General features: G+C 37.2%; 1 protein-coding gene across 5 annotated transcripts in view; it reads right to left on the bottom strand.

Annotated features, from left to right (window-relative positions):
* Positions 1-4,077: 4,077 nt before the first annotated feature.
* Positions 4,078-22,322, bottom strand: part of LOC103553466 (membrane-spanning 4-domains subfamily A member 12-like) — a 40,567-nt gene continuing 22,322 nt past the window's right edge. For 4 of the 5 annotated variants that reach the window (XM_008524053.2, XM_070564031.1, XM_070564030.1 and 1 more), the window contains 3 exons: positions 17,004-17,120; positions 13,815-13,935; positions 4,078-4,280 (listed from right to left, as the gene is read on the bottom strand). In XM_008524053.2, the coding sequence (XP_008522275.1) occupies positions 4,246-4,280; positions 13,815-13,935; positions 17,004-17,120 (273 nt within the window). In that variant the 3' untranslated portion in view covers positions 4,078-4,245. Of the gene's footprint in view, positions 4,281-13,814; positions 13,936-17,003; positions 17,121-18,131; positions 18,253-22,322 lie in introns of all 5 variants that reach the window. The other variant, XR_011523919.1, reaches the window with a different exon arrangement.

Genomic DNA, 22,322 nt, shown 5'->3' with positions numbered 1-22,322 from the left:
ATAATGTGTAAATACCATACGGAATAAAAAGTTTAAACAAGATTCAGTTTTTAAAAGCTTAAGAACTTTCTTTGCCAAACTTTATTTTTTTATGAGAATAAGAGACAGTCGAACACTGTCATGGCCTCCAGTTCTCTGCCTTCTTATAAGATAAAGAACAAAAGTTTGCAAATTGACAACAGGCTAACAATTTTTAGTCATAAAAATGAGAATAAAAAAAAGAAGACAAACACATACAAGTGACTGCAGCATACTCTTTTTTTTTAATTGAATGCAGTTTTATGACATGAAATTAAATCTCAATATTTGCTTATTATACAGCTAATTCAATTTTTCATATTCTTGAAAACAACAGTGGGCTTCCTCTTGCCCTGTTAATTCCCAAAGATGTTCTTCCTTTAGAATGCTTTCCTTCCTGTAGGTCAATTCCTTCTTTGCACATATACACAAGAAACTTCAACTAAGTGTTCAGTGGTCTCTGGGGAATCCAGATGCTTCTGTGGCTCTTAACAGCTCTGTCTATATTTATCGAATTCTTCATAAGCTGACATTTCTGGGATGATTCCCTCATAGCCAGGAAACGCTGTGTTTACATTATGGAGGGGAAAATCACTGCATAAGCCATGTGATGAACAACTCTTCTTTGAAAGTCAAGGACTGCTCACCAGCACTGTGTATTAGGAATACTGGTCAGAAAATGAGTTTAGATAAGGCCACAGAAGATCAAGCACTGTACATAAAACTTAAAAAAAAATCCTAAAAAGGTCAAAAGGATAGCATGAAATTAGAAAGTGGACTCCTGTATCCATTGTGTTAGCCTATATTAGATTTGGAGTGAAATATTTGGGAGAAAATCTAGAAATTATTTGGTCTAGCCCTCTTGCTTTCCATATGAAGTAACCGATACCCAGAGAAGGCAGTGACTTGCTTGCCACCTCCAGCTAGTTCGTGGCAGAACCAGGACGGTCCTGCTATCTTCTAGCCCAGGGTAATGCTTTCACTGTAATAAAAAAGGGCAAACAAAGAAAAATATTTATAATAAAGTATCTATTTCATTGTGTAAAATTTCAGGCCTCAGTGTATTAGAAGCTATAATAATTAGATGCCTGTACATTTTTATAATAAGAAGTTGGATTCAAAGAAAGCAAGAAAATCAGAGGCCGTCTGTACAAGAAATGCAAAAAAAAAAAAAAAACCCAAAGAAAGAATGTAGGCATAAGTGAGTATCACTGCTGTAAGAATAAAGAACAGAATAAAGTAATAAAAAAACAGACTTATTGGTATAAGATAGGAGAAAGAAGGATAAAATGTTAATCTATGTAGGCAGACCAGGGCAAAGCCAATTACAGAATTTTGAAACACAGAAATTGAAGACTATTTTTATAATTAACCAGGGCAAATACAGTGCTAAGTCCCTGTGTTAATGACATGGGATGGGGAAGTGAAAAATATTCCAGAAAATGTATGTGCTATGAGAGATCCCACCATAGGTCGAGACACACGTTCATATGATGGTCTTAACGTGATCTTGGGTGCTATGATCTTCAAAAGGCAATGGGGTATCAAGGAGGGATTGGAAGAAGAAATGGTTATAAAAGAGGCTTTGCAGAAGTTGTATGGTGGACCCTTGGAGATAGCATCAGAGTAAAACTGAAAAACAGTAGGGAAAACCCCAAATATATAACTTCAATACTAATGACACAATAGAGATATTTTATCTTGTGTTATGAAATATTAAAATATGCATATAGGATGAGGTATTACTCAGAGTTCTCTGGAGAAACACAATATGTCTGTATATTTCAGGCATATGTATAAAGAGATTGATTATGAAGTATTAGCTCACATGATTGTGGAGGCTAATAAGCTCTAGACCTGCTGTCTGCCAGCTGAAGACCCAGGAAAGCTGGTGGGATAGTTGTCTGAAGAACTGAGAACCAGCGCGCCGAGGGCAGAGGTACGATGTCCCAGCTCCATCAGTCAGGCAGAGAGCAAACTCAACCTTCCTCTGCCTTTGTGTTTTATTCAAGCCTCAGTGGACTGGATGATGCCCACTCACACTGGGGACAGCCATCGGCTTTACTCAGTTCACCAATTCAAGTGCCAATCTCTTCTGGAAACACCCTCTCAAACACACCCAGCAATAATGTTTCACCAGACATCTGGGCATCCTGTGGTCCACTCATGTTGACACATAAAATTAACCATCACAGATGGCAATAATATGAACCATTTTTAACACAATTTTTGTTACTGTTTTTTAAAATGACATGAAATGAGCTCTGTGTATTTCATGTGTTTATTCCAATTTAATAATAATTGATTTTATGTTAAAGGTGTCTTAAATTTCTTCTTTTACATGTTTGCATGAGATAGTTACAAATGTAGACTGATATGTTTGTGTTGTGCTGGTGATTTAAATGCCACAGAAGCATTGTCTTTTTTCCTATTATTTTGCATGGTGAATCATTCTTGGTGAAATCCCAAGTAAAACAAAGTCTATGGCAGCTACATTCCTGGAAACACGGATATGGAATAAAGACCGAATATTATTCATTAAGTTCTGGAATGAGACAACTATAAATAGGTTTATCTTCTTGATGAACGTCTGGTGGGACATTCAAAACTCATGAGAGACAATTCATTATTTAGGACTGCCCCGAACATTGCAGAAAGTCTAGCATCCCTGGCTCTATTCTCTGAATGTTTTCAGTGACCCGTCACCTCCTCTACTCACAGTGACAACCGATAACATGCTCATAAATTCCTGACTGTGGGATGCTGAGGTGCGAGCATAGCCTCCCTTCATAAACCTAACACCCTCGAGGGAATGGGGGGAGTATGGTGCTCATTATAATGAAAAGCCACTTTCATTCATTTTCTAGAGCTGCTGTAACAAAGCACCACACACTGGTGGTGTGACTTAGAACTGGGTGACTGGGTGTGACTGGGTGACTTAGAACGACAGAAATTTATTTTTTTACTGTTCTGGAGGCCAGAAGTCCAAAGTCAAGGCGTTGACAGGGTCAGGTTCCCTCTGAAACCTGTAGAAGAGGGTTCTCATCCCACGGTGAGAGTGTGGCATTTGAATCGTTCTACTCTCTGAAGGTGAGGGAGAGGACAAGCTGCTGTGAAGTTTGTGAGTGTCTACAGATAGAACCCCATTGCCCACCGATAGTCTTTGAGACCTAGGCAAGACTGCGCCAGAACAACCAGGATCCCTTTCTGGCCTCTTCCTAACTTCTGGTGATTTTCCAGCAATCTTTGGCATTTCTTAGATAGTAGATGTATCACCCCACTACTCCGTCTTCACATAATGTTCTCCTTATGTGTCTTCACATAGGCTTCCCTGTGTGTACATCTGCTTCTGTGCCTAAATTTCCCCTTTTAATAAGGACACCACCAGTCATATCAGAATAGGGCCCACCCAAAGGATCTCATTTTATCTTTATTACCTCTATAAAAATCCCATTTCCATATAAGGTCACATTCTGAGGTACTGGAGTTTAAGACTCTCATACATCTTTTTTAGGGGACGCAATTTGACCCGTAACAGCACCTCTCAGTAAGCTCTCAATTGGTTTTTTGGACTTAGGATGTTGAGAACACCTGCTTTCAGAGGTGGACTTTGGTCACCAATTCTTGAAAAATAGGAAAAATTCCATCTAGCCTCCTATATCATCATGCTACAGATATAATGATAAGAGCTAAGAAGTGGTAAAGAATAATAATTTATTGGGAGATCGCCATAAGTTAGGAGCTGTTCTAAATCTTCTTAGTGATGTCTTGTCATTTAACCCTTGCATCTACTCTGTGGGCTAGGGACTATTATTTCTGTTTTGCAGATGAGGAAATAAAAACAGAGCGATCAGGAGTCTTGCTATTACTACCCTGACACTATGCCTGCTTCCAAAGTCAGAGTATCTCCTCCTTTCAGATGAAGGAGACCTTTCACTCAGGCCAGTATCCTCCAACTTGAGATGAAGTGGGAATTCAACTTTACTTTCCTATATCCCCCGGACCAGCTATATTTATCCACGTCAACTTGGATTGGCTTTTAAGAAAGGAAGAGTCAACTTGTGATCAAATCGCATCCTTTATTGAAGAAGTAGGAAAAAGGAGTACTAGAAAGGACTTCATTAAAATGCATTCTCCATCAGGCCTCTTGAAAAAAATTATGGAGTTCTTCACTAATTCACGATTCATCTTTTGCTCTTGACTAGAGTCACACCGGTTCTTTGCAAATTATGAAGAGATGGAGAATTCTGATAGTGAGGAACCTGAGGTGAGTTGAGTGATAGCAAATTGATCATTATTATATCCCAAAATAAGAGCCTTGTCTTGAGCTATTGAGTCAAAACAAGACAAAACAATAGCAACAACAAACTGACAATCACATAAACCTAGAACATGAATTTTGAAACCGTACTGAGAAGATAGCTCCTACTCTGTCCTGGGGGAGAATCAAAGGCACATCAGACCTGCAGCCCATTGGAAACCAGAAGTTTCAATGAATTACAACAACCATATTAAACCAGAATATTATTCTTCACAAAATGACTTTAACCTTTGACTGGATTCTGGTGGGTTCCACGTTTCCTCTTGGGTCCTCTACTCTATGTTCTAGGTCAGAAAGAGAAACATCTGGACAACCCATGGCCTGGAGAGCTAGCTGGCTCAAACTACGGGATTTTGGGGAGTCATTGCAGAAGGCATCCTAATGGGAACAGCATCATTTATTTTGCTGAGTAAAACTCTTGTGTTTTTGCTTTTTGTGTTTTGTTTTTAAGTTCCCAGAAGAATATTGTATGATATTAGCACAGACACAGAAAACGGAAAATACATGAGCATTTTGAACAGTTTTATAATCGAGTGAAATACAGATCAGTATTTAAAGCTAAGCTCAATAGTAACTGAGCAGTATAGGAGTTAGAAATAAAGGAGAAGCAGTTTATGAAACTAATTTTAGTTAAACTAAGACCCTAGTTATCTAGCAACATCAAGTGTGAAACTAATATATGAAACCTTAGTAAACTCCCTACATATCTTTCAAATTTATCCTCTTCTCTTTGTTCTCTAGTCCTCCTCTTTTTGATGAGGAAGATTGGCCCTGAGCTAATATTTGTGGCCATCTTCCTCTACTTTATATGTATGACACCTGCTACAGCATGGTTTGATGAGCAGTATGTAGGTCTACACCTGGGATCTGAACCAGTGAACCCCAGGCCACCGAAGTAGAACATGCAAACTTAATCTCTATGCCACCAGGCCAGCCCCAGGTTGTTTGTTTTTTTCTTGTTGAGTTTTAGAAGTTTTTTATATATTCTGGAATATTAATCCCTTATCAGATATATGATTTGCAAATATTTCTCCCATTCTGTGGGTTTTTTTTACTCTGTTGATATTGTCTTGCGATGCACAAAATTTTTAATTTTCATGAAGTCTAATTTATCTATTTTTGCTTCTGTTGTTGCCTTTGGTGTCATATCCAAGAAATCACTGCCAAATCCAATGTCGTGAAAGTTTTGCCCGATGTTTTCTTCTAAGAATTTGATTGTTTCAGGTCTTACATTTAGGTCTTTGATCCATTTTTAGTTAATTTTTGTATATAGTGTAAGGTAAGAGTCCAACTGCATTCTTTTGCATGAGAATATCCAGCTTTACCAGCACCATTTTTTGAAAAGACTGTCCTTTCCCCATTGAATGGTGGCACCCTTGTCAAAAATCACTTGACCATATATGTGAAGGTTTATTTCTGGACTCTCTATTCTATTCCATTGGTCTATATGTCTGTCCTTATGCCAGTGCTACACTGTTTTGATTACTGTATCATTGTAGTAAGTTTTGAAATCAGAAAGTGTGGGTTCTCCAGCTTTGCTCTTAATTTTCAAGATTGTTTTGGCTGTTTGGGATCGCTGAAATTCCATATGAATTTTAGGATGAGTTTTTCTATCTCTGCGCAAAAGTCATTGTGATTTTGGTAGGGATAGCGCTGGATCTGTAGATTGCTTTGGACAGTATTCACATCTTTACAATAGTGTCTTCCAATTATGAACATGGGATATGTTTCCATTTATTTACACCTTTGTTAATTCTTGCAGCAATGTTTTGTAGTTTTCATTGTACAAGTCTTTCACTTATTTGGTTAATTCTTAAGTATTTTATTCTTTTTTGATGCTAGTATACATGGAATTGTTTTTGTAATTTTCTTTTCAGATTTATTCAGGATTTATCTCTGGACTCTTGATCTTAGCACACTGCTTTTTACATCTTTCCTTGTGCCAGTACCACAACGTCTTGACTACTGTAGCTCTGTAGTAACTTTTAAAATTGGAAAGCATAAATCCTCCAACTTTATTTTCCTTTTTTTTAAAAAGGCTATTTGTTTTTGGAGCAGGTTTAGGTTTGCAAAAAAGGGAAGGAACAGAGATTTCTCATATACCCCTTGCCTCTACATATGCATAGCCTCTCTATTATTTGCATCACTCACTAGAATGGTAGATTTGTTACCAAGGATTAACCGACATTGACATATATAATCACCCAAAGTCCATGGTTTACCTTAGGGTTCACTCTTGGTGTTGTACATTCTATGGGTTTGGACGAATGTATAATGACATATATCCAACAATATAATATCATACAGAGTATTTTCATTGCCCTAAAAATTGTCTGTGCTCTGCTTATTTATCTCCCTCTCCCCTTGGAAACCACTGACCTTTCTACTCCATAAAAAGTACAAGTCTCCATAGCGTTGCCTTCTTCAGATGTCACACATTTGGAATCATACAGTATGTATCCTGTTCAAATTGGCATCTTTCACTTAGGAACATGCGTTTAAGGTTTCTCCATGTTTTTTCATGGCTTGATAGCTGATTTATTTTTAGCCCTGAATGATATTCCATTGTCTGGATGTAACACAGTTTATTTATCCATTAACCTACTGAAGGGCATCTTAGTTGCTTCCAACTTTTGGCAATTACGAATAAAGCTGCTATAAACATCCATATGCAGGTTTTTCTGTGGACACAAATTTTCAACTCCTTTGGGTAAATACCAAGGAGCACGATTGCTAGATTGTATGACAAGAGTATATTTAGTTTGGTAAGAAACTGTCAAAACTGTCTTCTTCCAAAGTGATTGTACCATTTTGCATTCCCATCAGCAGTACATGAGAGTTTCTGTTGCTCCACATCTTCGTCAGCATTCGGTGTTGTCAGCATCCCAGATTTTGGCCTTTCTAATATGTGTGTAGTGGTTTGTTTCCCTGTTTTTTAAGATTGGTTTGGCTATTTTGTGTCCCTTCCATTTTTACATAAGTATTAGGATAAGCTTGTAAAAAAATCAGCTGAGATTTTGGTAGGGATTGTGTTGAATTGCAGGTTAGTTTGGGGCATTTTACCATCTTAATATTAAGTCTTCTGGTCCATGAACATGGGATGTCTTTCCATTTGTTTAAATCTTCCTTAATTTCTTTCAATAATGGTTTTTAGTTTGTGGTGAAGCCTTGCACTTCTTTTGTTAAGTTTATTTCTGAATATGAGATATTTTATTCTTTTTGATGTTATCATAATTGTGTTCCCGTGTATAGAAATACAACTGATTTTTGTATTTTGATCTTGTATTCTGCCAACTTGTTGGACTCGTTTATTTGTTCTAACAGATTTTTTTTGTGGATGTCTTAGCATTTTACATACATAACATCATATCACTTACAAAAAAGAATTAGTTTTACTGACCTGGATACTTTTTATTGCCTAATTTACCTGGCTAAAACCTTCAGAACAATGTTGAATAGAAAGCAGAAGAGCAAATATTTTTATTTTATTCTAGATCTTAGAGTAAAAGGATTCAGTATCTCTCCATCAAGTATGATGCTAATCGTGGATTTTTCCACAACTAAATGCCCCTCTTTGGCTTGAGTAAATTCACTTGTATTCCTAGTTTGTTGAGTGTTTTTATCATGAAAGTGTATAAGATTTTGTTAAATGCTTTTTCTATGTCTATTGAGATGATCATGTGATTTTGTCTTTAATTTTATTAAAATGGTGTATTACATTGATTGATTTTCATATGTTAAACCAACTCTGAATTCCTAGGGTAAATCCTAACTGTCCTGATGTATAATATTTTTTTATGTTGCTAGATTCCATTTTCTAGAATTTTTTGGAGGTTTACACATCTATATTCATAATGGATATTGATTTATAGTTTTCTTTTGTTGTGATGTCATCGTCTGGTTTTGATATCAGTGTAATATTAGCCTCACAGAATAAGTAGGAAGAGTTCTTTCCTCTTCTATTTTTTTGGAGAATTTGCAAAAGATTAGTGTTAATTCTCTAAATGTTTGGTAGAACTCACAATATAGCCATCTGGGACTGGGCTATTCTTTACAGATTTTTTTTTTTTAATTTTTAATTCAGTCTCAGCTTGTGATGAGCCTATTCAGATTTTTATTATTCTTGAGTCAGTTTCAGTAGTTTATGTGATTCTCGGAATTTGTCCATTTCATGTAAGTTATCTAATTTGTTGGCATTTTACTATTCATAGTATATCCTTTTAATCTTTTTTATTTCTGTAAAGATGTTGGTAATGTCCCCTTTCTCATTCATGATTTTAGTAATTTAAGTCTTTTCTCTTTTTTTCTTGGTCAGTGTAGCTTAAGATTTGTCTTCTTTTTTTCTGGTTCTTTTAAAAGAATCAACTTTTCGTTTAACTGTTTTTCTCTGTTTTTTTTTGCTATTTTTTATTTCATTTTTTCCCACTCTAGTCTTTATCATTTCTATTCTTCTTCTCACTTTGAGTTTAGTTTTCTCCTCTCGTCTAGTTTCTTAAGATGGGAAGTTAGGCTTTTGATGTGAGACATTTCTTCTTCTTTTTAATATGGTATTTACAGCTATGAGTTTCTCTCTAAGCACTACTCTAGATGCATCCAATAAGTCTTGGTATGTTGTGTGTTTGTTTTCATTTATCTCAAGATGTTTTCTAATTTTCCTTTTGATTTTTCCTTTGACCTTTTGGTAATTTAGGAATGTGTTGTTTTATTTCCATATATTTGTGATATTTTCAAATTTCCTTCTTTTATTGATTTGTCGTTTAATTCCTTTGTGATCAGAAGGCATATTTTGTGTGATTTCCATCCTTTTAAATTTGTTGAGATTTGTTTTATAGCTGTTGTTGGCTGAAGTCTTCTACAGATGTCTGTTAGGTCTAGTTGGTTAATAGTGTTGTTCAATTCTCCTATATGTTTTTTTTTCTTCTGCATAAGTTATTCTATAAATTATTGAACGTGGGGTATTGAAGTTTCAAAATTCGACTTTTTAAATTTTGTGTTTCTCGTATCAAATCTGTCGGTTTCTGCTTCATTTCTGCTGAGAAGTAAGCTGCCAATTTCATTGAAGATTCCTTCTACAAGATGAATTCCTTGTCTCTTGCTGATTTCAAGATTTTCTCTTTGTATTTTTCTTTTGGTATTTTGTTTATTACGTGTCTAAGTTTGGGTGTCTTAATTTATCCTATTTGGAGTTTGTTGAGCTGCTTGGATGTATAGATGAAGGTTTTACAATAAATTTTTGAAGTTTCCATTCAATATATTTTCAAAAACTCTTTGTGTTGCTTTTCCCTTTCTCTCTCCCCTCTCCTCATGTGATTCTCATTATGCACACTTTGGTGTGATTGGTGCTGTTTCAAAGTCATCTGAAGCTCTGTCCTTTTTTCATCATTTGTCTTCATTCTGTTTCACAAACTAGATAATTTCAGTTGACCTATCTTTAAATTTCTGGATTACTTTTTCTGTCAGATCAAATATTCTATTGAGCCCCTTGAGTTAACTTTTCATTTTACTTAGTGTATTTTTCTGCTCCAGAATTTCTTTTTTTCAAATTCTTTTTATTTATTTTAATTTAATTTTATTATTATTATTTTTTAATTGCAGTAACATTGGGTTACAACATTATATAGCTTTCGGATGGACATCGTAATATATTTCGAATTCTGTGTAGATTACATCATGCTCACCACCCAAAAACTAATTATAGTCCATCCCCTCACATGTGAGCCTAATCACCCCTCTTGCCCTACCCTGCTTCCCCCATGGTAACCACCAATCCATTCTCCATTGCTATGTGTTTGTCGCTGTTTTTATTTTCTACTTATGAGTGAGATCATATGGTATTTGACTTTCTCCCTCTGACTTATTTCATTCAGCATAATACCCTCAAGTTCCCTCCATGTTGCCACAAATGGCTGGATTTCATCATTTCTTATGGCTGAGTAGTATTCCATGGTGTATAAATACCACATCTTCTTTATCCATTTGTCCCTTGATGGGCATCTAGGTTGCTTCAAAGTCTTGGTAATTGCGTATAATGCTGCAATGAACATAGGGGTGCATGTATCTTTATGCCTTTGCATTTTCAAGTTCTTTGGATAAATACCCAGCAGTGGGATAGCTGGATCATATGGTAGATCCATTCTTAATTTTCTGAGGATACTCCATACTGCTTTCCATAGTGGCTGCACCAGTTTGCACTCCCACCAGCAGTGTACAAGGGTTCCCATCTCTCTACATCCTCTCCAACATTTGATGTTTCCTGTCTTTTTAATTATAGCCATTCTGACCAGAGTGAGGTGATAACTTATTGTAGTTTTGATTTGAATTTCCTTGATAGCCAATGATGTTGAGCATCTTTTCATATGCCTGTTGGCCATCTGTATATCTTCTTTGGAGGAATCTCTGTTCAGATCTTTTGCCCATTTTTTAATTGGATTGTTGGTTTTTTTGTTGTTGAGCTGTATGAGTTCTTTGTGTAATTTGGATATTAACCCCTTATCTGATATATGTTTTGCAAATATCTTCTCCCAATTGTCAGGTTGTCTTTTCGTTTTGTTGATGGTTTCCTTTGCCGTGCAGAAGCTTTGTAGTTTGATGTAGTCCCATTTGTTCATTGTTTCTTTCGTTTCCCTTGCCCAGTCAGACATGGGACTTGAAAATATGCTGCTAAGACTGATGTTAAAGAGCGCACTGCCTATGTTTTCTTCTAGAAGTTTCATGGTTTCGGGTCTTACATTCAAGTCTTTAATCCATTGAGTTGATTTTGTGCATGGTATAAGGGAATGGTCTACTTTCATTCTTCTGCACGTGGCTGTCCAGTTTTCCCAACACCATTTATTGAAGAGACTCTCCTTTCTCCATCGTATGCTCTTGGCTCCCTCGTTGAATATTAGCTGTCCATAAATGTGTGGGTTCACTTTTGGACTCTCGATTCTGTTCCATTGATCTGTGTGTCTGTTTTTGTGCCAGTACCATGCTGTTTTGATTACTATGGCTTTGTAGTATATTTTGAAATCAGGGAGTGTGATACCTCCAGCTTTGTTCTTTTTTCTCAGGAATCCTTTGGCTATTTGGGGTCTTCTGTTGTTCCATATAAATTTCAGGATTCTTTGTTCTATTTCTGTGAAAAATATTGTTGGAACTTTGATAGGGATTGCATTGAATCTATAGATTGCTTTAGGAAGTGTGGACATTTTAACGATGTTAACTCTTCCAATCCAAGTCTGCTCCAGAATTTTTATTTGATTCTTTTAAATAGTTTCTTTGTCTTTATTGATATTCTCTTTTTTGTGAGATGTTGCTTTCACACTTCCCTTTAGATTTTTTTAGACACGGTTTCTTTAGTTCTGTGAGCATACTTATAATAGCTGATAAAGTTTTTTTTTCAATAAGTACAACACCTAAGCTTCCTCAGATACAATTTCTATTGATTGCTTTATTCCCTGTGGTTTAGGCCATACTTTTCTGTTTCTTTGCTTATCTCCTAAGTCCTTTTGTTAAAATCTGCATATTTAAAATAATATAATGTGGCAATGTGGAAAATCAGATTCTCCTAGGAGTTGGTTTTGTTGTTGTTTTTCTTATTCTGTTTAGTGGCTTTCCTGAGCTAATTGTGTAAAGTCTTCATATTTGTCATGTGTGGACATTGATGTCTTTGCTCTGTTAGCTTAGTGGTCATTAAATGATTGGACATAGATTTCCTGAACTATATTGAATGAATAAATTTCCCAGTCTTTCCTGAGAAGCTGTGTGTGTGTGTGTTTGGCGTAAGTCTTCAAAGCTCTAGGAGACAAGTTGCAACTCTGCTTTAGCCATCACTTCCTGCCTGCAGACAGCCTCAGGCCAGCCAGTGGTGGGAAATTAGGGGATTCTCAGGTCTTTTCTTGGCATGTCCACATGCCTGCACGTGCACATGGTCTTCCTTATTTCCAGGTATTGTCATAGTTCCAAAGTCCTCTATGGACATCTTACTCTCCAGTTTTTTCTTTTAAGATTTTTGGTCAGCCTCTTGTTCTCCCCAACTGTTATCCTTGTTTTAGGCAGGTGTGATGTTAAATGCTACTGATTGTTCTGACAAACATCCCAGGGAAAAAGCTGCTCACAGTGATGGAGCTCTGAATGAGGTCAAATTACGAAGAGGCTTGCCAGTGGGGATTTCCAGGGAGCTGCAGGACAAATCAGTAACAATTTTCTGGAAATGGAGCTTTTTCCGAACTCCAATCCCGTTTTTCCCCTTCTTGTGGTTGTTAGGCTGGTGTTTTTCACAGGTACTGTGGTTGCAAAGTTATTGCATTTAAAGGCTGCTTTGCAGATGGGGCAAGTGGGATAAGAATGGGGCAAATTACAATACTGTAAAACTCACTGTTCTTACGAAGATTCAACCACTTTTCTCGAATAAGTGTTCCTTGGATCACTGCAAGTCTTTCACCAATTTCTAGAGTTCTGAAAACGTTGCTTTTGACAACTTTTGCACTGTTCTCATTTATGTTATGGAGGAAGGGATTTTTAGAGGTCCTTATTATTCTATTCCAGAAGTACTCTCTTCAGTATCCTGTGGGGGATCAGAATTTGCCACCTCAAGATGTCTCTTTGGCAGGAGGATTATTTTGGGCTGGTTATTTTTTTAAAAAAACTGCAGACATGGGAAAAGCTCTGGAAACCGAGCAGAATTTACCTTTCATAAGAGATATTTACATTTGTAAGGGAAATCTTCATTTGTAAAGATATCTCCCTCTCTGTACCAGGAAGAGGGGGATGACCTTATCTCTAGTAACTCTGATCAATGTGGAAGGCAAGTACTTAAATCTGCATCATAACCTTATTCTTGTTTACTGTGCTTTTTCTGGTAATCTCCCATAACTGACTCCCCTACCCCCAACATCCTCCTTTGTCCTTAGCTGAAGATAGTGTTTAACATGGTGACATCAGCCATTTAGCCAGTTGCTCAGTTTTCCTGGGTTTCTTCCATGTATACATGTTATAAAGTTTTGTTTGATTTTCTCCTATTATTCTGTCATGTCAATTTAACTTGTAGCCCAGCCAGAAGGACCTAAAGCATAGAGGAATTGCCTTCTTCCTCTACAGTCCTCTAAAATCTTTGTTTTCTGAAGGCATTTGAAGATCTCAAATTTTGGAAACTTACATTTCATAACTAAATTTGAATTTCAGTCTATAGCATTCAGTGTCCCCAAATTACTGGTATGACCTGTGAAATCACTTCAGTCTGTATATTTCCTCTATTAATCTCCTGGGAGATGCAAGTCTAAAAGACAATTCTCCCACATAGTTTTGCCTGACAAGTTAACTTCAGTTTTACACAGTATCAAGCAAGAGATATGTCAGCATATTTTCAGCTGCCCTTGACCTTCCTTTAGAAGCAACATTTCTGTCCCCCAATTCCAGCTAAACTTTAGTCCCTCAGAGAGGGTCTTAACTGAAGCTGTGTTATCCTGAGCTGCCAGCCAGAAACAAAACTACTCACTCTCATCGCCGTATTCTTGATACTGCAATGCTTGCACAATCCAGTGGATAGTTATACTTGCAATGATCAGTTCTGAGACAGCAATGAAGAGTAAATAGTGTAAAAGCATAGTACCAGCCAACTGAATTCAAAACAAAAGAAATATTTCTCACATTAATTAACCATTTAAAAATTATAGGAGAACAACATTTAGAAAACAGAGCATAAATATCATTCATCATATCAGTCTCACACAACTATGATTATTTTTGGCTATTTTGCATAACAACAAAATATATTTTAAATTTATCAAGTACATATATATATATCTATATATATATATCTCATGCTTTATGTCAAACACTTTAATTCTAGCAACAATCCTACAGATTGGATAATTTTTTTCTATTTTACACATGATGAGACTGAAAAGTAGAGAGAGAATATATAGTACCCTGAGCTGTTGGAACTTTTTCTTTTTTCTCTCTTTATACTCTCTCTTTTGGTGAGTCTGATAGTATAATCTGTGTTTTTTGCTTTTCCATTCAGTGCACATACAATCTGCATGTTTTATTGTCTTTTAACTTATGTATCATGAGCATTATTACACATCTTAGGGGGAACTGTTCTCTCTCTCTTTCTACATTCCTAGCATGACCCAAAGTAGGAGCTTTTGCTCTCTTAGAAATAGGTGAAGAATGGCTTCCGGTGCTTCTCAATGCTCTTGACTTACAATTCCCCATGTGAGAAGCAGAGATTTATGTAATTGGTGATTTCCAGAGAAGGAACCCATATCCTTCAGGGCTCTCTTTTCTCAGAATGGTTTGTATTTATGACCACAAGTTCTTCTCCTCAGCATCTGACAATTGTCTGGCCCCAGCATAGGGGGGCCTGTGGTCTACCTGTGCCTAGGTGCATGAGTCTAATTCATGAAGGGAGCTATCAGCAAACTCATTTGTCCAAAGAGTTAAAACTTGTTCTCCAACTATAATAATCAACAACAAAGCTGATAGTTTTATCTACATCTGCTTGATTCTTGTGTCTTATCTCAGTTGGTTCAGAACATGAGAGGAGGAGAATGGACGGCTATTTATTGGTCTCCTAGACTACTTTCCTTGGGCTTCTGTAATAAAGTATCACAACTGAGTGGCTTAACACAACTGAAACTTATTGTTTCACAGTTCTGGAGGGCAAAAGTCCAAAAGGAATGTATTGGCAAGACAGTGCTCCTTCCAAAGCCTCTAGGGGATGATTCTTCCTGGCCTCTTCCTGCTTCTGGTAGCCCAGGTGCTCCTTGGCTTGTAGAAGCTTACCTCCAATCTCTGCCTCCATGTTTACATGGCCATCTTCCTTCTGTGTCTGTGTCCAAATTTCTCTCTTCTTATAAAAACACTAGTTATATTGAATTAATGGTCCACCCTACTGCAGTATGACCTCATCTTAACTTAATTACATCTGCAAAGACCCCGTTCTCAAATAACGTCATATTCTGAAGTACTGGGGGTTAAGACTTCAACGTATCATTTTGGGGTATACAGTTCAACCCGTATCAGTCTGTCTCTGCCCCCAACCCCCCAAATTCATGTCTTTCCCATGTACAAAATATATTCACCTGATCCCAACACCTCCAAAACTTTTCACCCATTCCAACATGAACTCTAAGTCTAAAATCTGATCTAAATATCATTAAATCAAAAAGCCCCAAATCTCATCATCTAAATGATCTAAATCAGTTATGGATGAGACTCATAATGTGGTCTATCCTGGGGCAAAATTCCTTTCCATGTGTGGACCTATGAAACCAGAAAATGAGTTATCTACTTCTAAGATATAATGGTGGGACAGGCATAAGATAGATACTCCCATTCCGAAAGGAAGAAATAAGAAAGGAAAAAGGGGTCATGAGATCCAAGCAAGTCCAAAACCCAGCAGGGCAAATTTCTTTAGATTTCAAGATCTGAGAATAATTCTCTTTGGCTCAATGGTCTGTCCTCTGAGCCTGCTGAGGAGGTGGCCCTGCTTTTTAGGCTCATGAGGGTGGTGGTCCTACCGTCTCAGCCCACTGGGGCAGAGGCCTCACTCTTTCAGCCACTGTTGTCTCAGTCTGTACTATATCAAAAAGGCAAATACTTGTGATATGAAATCTGTCTTTTTCCTCTTTTATTCTCGTTTTTCTCTCTTGCTTTTATAACTTAGTTATAATTCTATATTAAGATCTATTCTATAATTCTATATAATTCTATACTAATTCTGTACTAAGGCTATTTTTTTAAAGTTTCTATGCTCACTCATTTAATCTACTCATTGATTTAATACTATTTATTTAAGTTTCATCTTTTCCATATTGGCTGGTAAAGTTATCTTCCATAGAATAATGTTTCTGCCTATACTTGGATTCATCACTCAACTCTCTATTCTGTTCTTTGATCAATTTTTCTTTTAATGTATAAATACTATACTATTTTTTATCATAATAGCCTAATAACGTTTTAATATCTGATGCAGCAAGTTGTCTGGCCGTCCCCCATCTCGACTTTTTTGGCAATTTTTACACAATTTTTCTTCCATCCTTATGCATTTTAGAGTAATTTTGTTGTATTCCCTCTCAAAACTTTGTTGAGATTCTAAATGGAATTGCATCACATTTATGTATTAATTTTCAGAATCTTGCAATTTTATGATATTGTGAATTTGCATTCAAGAATATAGTTTCTCAAAGTAGTCAGTTCTTTTTTTTATGCCTCTCATTATGTTTTTATAGTTTTGCTGTTATTGTGATTGAGTCATTATTTTTCCCACTTCGATATCTAAGCAGTTATTTCTAGTGTAAAGAAAATTTGTTAATTTTTTGTAAGCTTTTCTTTTATCCAGTCACTTTACTAAACTGTTTTACTTGTTTCAGTAGTTTTTCAGGTGAGTCTTTGGGGTTTTCTAGGTATCTTATCACTTTATCTTCAAATAATGATAATTTTGATCTTTCTCTGAGGATGCTAGTGTTTCTACATTTTGGAAGAAAATTGATTTTTTAAAATATTCCCATGGCAAAGATTTGGAGGAAATACAGTTTGTTTTTCTTTTTCTATGTCAAAGATGGTTGACAAATTTGGTGGCCTTTTCCATACCTTGGTCACTGCAACATACATCATTCACCCTAGTTTTTTCATTTATATCTAAAATTTTGATCCAGGTATTCTTAAACTTAGCACTTACCTGTGTCCAAGTGTAATCTTCTTCTGACTGAAAACTTGCACACGCAATGATTAAGGCAACTGCACCAAGTACAGCAAAGCAGGCACTTAAGATATTCATAACAATGCCAGAAACACACTGTAATAGATAAACAAAAAAAAACTGGTGACAGGCAGCATAAATAGATTTTGATGAAGCAATCAGTCTGCTATACTGGCTACAACATTCAAGTTGACATTTTTAATCTGATTTTTTAGAATCTTACTGTGGTTGATAGCAAGACTCTGCCTCAAATGTGTCTGGAACCCAATAGGATGAAAATTTTTTTCAGATGCGGTAGTTATCTATTCATTCAACAAATAATGATGCAGTGCCTACAACATGCTAACTTTGTGCTAGGGAGAGGCTTAGGCTTCTAATCAATAATCTTGCAATCTAATAGAGGAAACATGACAAACACTTAAGTTCATTTAATAAAATTGGATAAGTGTCATGATATGGATAAGTTTCAGGTCTAGGATTTGTCAGTGTCCTTCCTATTCCACTAAGGTCACTTTACTGCTTAAAACCTTTCCACAGTTCCTAACTTCCCTCAAGACTGCATCCAAACTCTTTTGAATGCCTCTGAGGGCATTGCATGAGGTGTGAAGGGAGGCTGTGCTCTTTGAGAAGGAGCTGCAGGTATTTTGCATGTATGTGTGATGGATAGCTACATTTTAAAGAGGATTTTTTTATTTTAATAATGAGAAGAAGGATGTGATTTGGTGCTGGTCAACCAAAGGAAAGGACTTAAGTGGACGTATGAATGTTTGGTTGTCCAGCAGGCAGCCCCCTTCCTATTTTAGGGGCTCTCCTCATTGGTTTAGTCTGTATAAAGAAGTTTATCAAACTTCAACTATGAGGTCTTCCCTCTCTTCAATCTCCAAGAGCCAGGGCCAGGACATGGCCAGTGAAACACTCCTGCTAAGGATTGTGGATTTTGAGCAAGCAGCTTAAAGATGAATGAAAGATTGGCATTCATTCCCAGCAGAGGCAGCAGTGATGTTATGCAGCGGGGACAGTGAGAGTCTTGGGTCCTACAGGGAAGCTATCATGTCTAGTGGTAGTAAGAACCCGGCCAGATTCTCCTTCTCCAAGAAGCTATTTTACCTCTGTGCTTTCTGTTTCTGGCTCTCGGAAACTTCCTCAGATCCTATTTGTTTTTTAGGCTTGGTCTTTCACCTCCAGTAGATGCTATAAGCCTGGCATTTTCGCGGTGGATCCTGTGTTTCTTTGATATAGCCAGATTCAGTTCACAGTGGTGGGCAAAATTAAGAAAGTATATTATGGAAGAAAGAAAATTTTAGAAGCACGAGTAAGCAGATCTTCAGGAAAATACCTGGCATTTGGTGTGGCTGGAACGTGGAGCACTGTAGGATAAAATATGGCTAGAGAAGGGGTCAAGAGACAGATTATGAAGAATCTAGTATGCCGTGCTAAGGATTTTCAATTTTATCTTTATGGATATGTAGAGCTATAATGCCAGAGTGTCAGCTAGAAATACTCTTCCTTGGTACAAAGCCAGGTTATGGTATGCTCCAGAAAATGCACGCTTCTAATGCCTCTGCACACCTACCCTATGTCCTTTTATGAGGTCAGAGAGGCTTATGAACCAGGACCACCTACAGAAAGACATTTATGTTCCAAAAGATCCCATAAGCACTTGAATTAAATATACAACATTATTACTTTTGAAGAGTTGCACTTCCAGCATGAGAGTGTGAGGCACTCCATGGATCAATTCTCCAGCCAAACTTGCGAAATTACTAAATAAACCCCCAATCATTTAAAATCTCTAGAAATAATCCTAAGGGTATACAACAAATGCAGAAACATTTAGTCAAGAAAATATACTAAAACTCATAAAAACTCTAGGCATATGTGGTATCTGAACCAAGACCTGCACCCTCTTGCCTGCCGCCCCCCACCAAGGCTTAGCAAGACCACTCGAGGTTGGTGCAGCTAAGAACACAGGGCTGTCTTTTCCCGTGGATCCCCAGTTAAGTGCTATCAAGTGCTCTCCTCTCGAGGGGCAGTTCATCTTCTTAGAATTTGAATCCTGCTCCCCACCACCTGTTGCTGAGGCTAAGTCCCAGTGAGTGCAGCCAAGAGAGAGGGGGCTGTTTTCTTCTGCCCAGCCTCCACTTGTGGGATGGAGACTGTACCTTGGGTGTGGGGCCAGTGAGGTATCAGGCCCTGATCACCCCTACTCTGGCGTATGGGGAAGGGACTCCACATCATGAGAGTTGACTGGGGGGAGATCTGGGGCTGCTGCCTCCGTTCACCAAGCCCTCAGCTGTTAAAGTGGGGGTGTCACTCAGAGAGAAGCACTCCATTGTCCCTGTCCCCTCACATCCCAGCACCAGAGCCTTGGCTCAGAGATTTTGTCCAGGGGAGAAGTAGGCTTTAAAACAGAGAGCTCCAATCTCCCCAAAGGAAATGGCTTCATTTGCAACAGAGTGTGCAGAAGTTTAGACCTAAGGGTACTTTCGAAAACGGTAGAAGTTGAGAAATGCAGTTGGGAGGGATTGATAGACTCATTTCGGACACAGTCTTAACGGTAGGCGAGCTAGTTTGTCAGAGAGATGGGGAAGGAAACAGCTAGAAGGAACCCTCTTGGGGTCAGAACAAATCTCAAATACTGATTTTGGGGACTATTCCTTTAAAGGAGTCCAAATTTGATTGGATTAATCTATGAAGCAATTTATGCCCCAGGTATTGTTGAAAACAATAGCAGAATCAGCAGGAAATTAGTGGAGCTTAACAGGAGGTTATAGTCACCGCTCCAAAATAAATCTCATCCTAGGGTGTCCATGGGTATCCCCAAAGCTGCAGACCACCCCCCGCCCCCAGGGCCCAAGAGCAACATAACACTGAGAGGGAGAAATAGACTTCACTAAAATATTTCAGCCAGTCATAAAAAAAAAAAATCAAGCGGGGCAGTCCAGGTGGCACAGCAGTTAAGTTTGCATGTTCCACTTTTCAGCGGCCCAGGGTTCCCTGGTTCGGACCCCGGGTGCGGACATGGCACTGCTTGGCATGCCATGCTGTGGTAGGTGTCCCACACATAAAGTAGAGGAAGAGGGGCACGGATGTCAGCTGAGGGCCAGGCTTCCTTAGCAAAAAGAGGAGGACTGGCAGTAATTAGCTCAGGGTTAATCTTCCTCAAAAAAAAAAAAAAAATCAAGCAAATAACAATAACAAGCTCTCGGATGGAGCACTAGTACCCAGAATTGCTACAATATATTATCTAAAATGCCTAGTTTCCAACAAAAAAATTTGTGAAACAGGCAAAGAAACAGGAAAGTTTGAACCATACACCAGAAAAAAAGCAGGCAACAGAAACCCTCTGTGAGAGTGACCACGTGTCAGATTTACTAGACAAAAATTTCAAAGTAGTCATTGTAAAGACAGTCAGAGAACTAGAGTAAACCACTATTGAAGAAGTAAAGGAAAGTTTGTTGACAATGTTGACTATGAACAATTACACAGCAAAAAATTAGATAACCTACATGAAATGGACAAACTCCTAGAAACCACACAAACTATCGAAACTGACTCCAGAAGAACCAGAAAATCTGAATAGATCTATAATAAATTAAGAGATTTGAATTAATAATCAAAAACCTTCCCTAAAGCAAAAACCAGTCCCACGTCATCTCAATGGTGACTTCTACCAAACATTTGAAGAAGAATTCACATCAACTCTTCACAAACTCTTGCAAAAATAGAAAAGGAGTGGCCATGTCCTGACTCATCCTATGAGGCCAGTGTTACCCTGACATCATAACCAGACTGAGGCATCACAACAAAAAATCTACAAACCAATATGTCCTATGAACATGGATGCAAAAGTCTGCAATAACGTGCTAACAAACCTGAGCCAGCAACACAGAAAAAGAATTATACATCATGATCAAATGGGATTTATTCTGTGAATGCAAGGTCAGTTTAATTTCCAAGACTCAATTAATGTAATACACCATATCAGTAAAATATGAAACAAAAAACCACATAATCTTCTCAATAGATGCAGAAAAAGCATTTGACAAAAATCCAAGACCCTTCATGACGCAAACACCCAACAAACTAGGAACAGATGAGATCTTCCTCAACCTGATAAGGGCATCTATGAAAAAGCTACAGTTAATGTAATTATTGGTGAAAGACCAGATGCTTTCCTCCTAAGATCAGGGACAAGACAAGAATGTCTGCTCTCACAATTTCTATTCAACATTGTATTAGAAGTTTGAGCCAGGCCACTTAGGCAATTAAAAGTAACAAAAGGCATCTATTCATGCTTTTGTAATAGAATATCCTAAGGAATACACTAAAAACTCTTAGAACTAATAAATGAGTTCAGCGAGATAAGAGCATACAAGATCAATATACAAAAACCAACTGTATTTCTATATACTTAAAATGAACCAACTGAAAATAACACTGAGAAAATAATTCCATTCACAATAGCATCAAAAATAATAAAATATTTAGGAATCAATTTAAGAAACGAAGTGTAAAACTTGTTCTTTGAAAACTAAAAAACATCCACATTCATGTGGATGTGAATACTTAATATCGTCAAAGGCAATACTCTCCAAATTGACCGACAGTTCAGTGCAATCCCTATCAAAACCTCAGCTGTTTTTTCTTACAGAAATTGACAAGCTGATCCTAAAAGTCACACAGCATTAAAGGAGACTCAAATAGTAAAAAAAAAAAAAATCTTGAAAAAGAAGAGCAAAATTGAAGGACTCATATTTCCTGATTTCAAAACTTATTACAAAGCAACAGTAATCAAGGCTTTGTGATACTGGCATAAGGATAGACATACAGATTGATGGAATAAAATTCGAAGTTCAGAAATAAACTCATGAGGAAGCCAAGACAATTCAGCGGGGGAAAGAGTAGTCTTTTCAACAAATGATGCTGGCACAACTGGATATTAACATGCAAAAAAATGAAATTGGGCCCTTACATCATACCATCAACAAAATGGATCAAAGACTTAAATATAAGAGCTAAAACTATAAAATGCCTATAAGAAGACAGGCCTAAATATTCTTGTCCTCAGTTTTGGCAATAGATTCTTAAATATGACATCAAAAGCAAAAACATCAAAAGAAAAATAGGTAAGTTGGACTCTAACAAAGTTAAAACTTCTATGCTTCAAAGGACACTATCAAGAAAGTGAAAATACAATCCACAGAATGGGAAAATATTTGCAAATCCTTGAAAATCTGTATCTAGAATATCTAAAAACTCTTATAACTGAATAACAAAAAGGCAAATAACCAATTA

The sequence above is a fragment of the Equus przewalskii genome, chromosome 11, assembly GCF_037783145.1.
Source record: "Equus przewalskii isolate Varuska chromosome 11, EquPr2, whole genome shotgun sequence".
Classification (NCBI taxonomy): Eukaryota; Metazoa; Chordata; class Mammalia; order Perissodactyla; family Equidae; genus Equus; species Equus przewalskii.
This window is presented reverse-complemented; position numbering and strand designations above follow the sequence as displayed.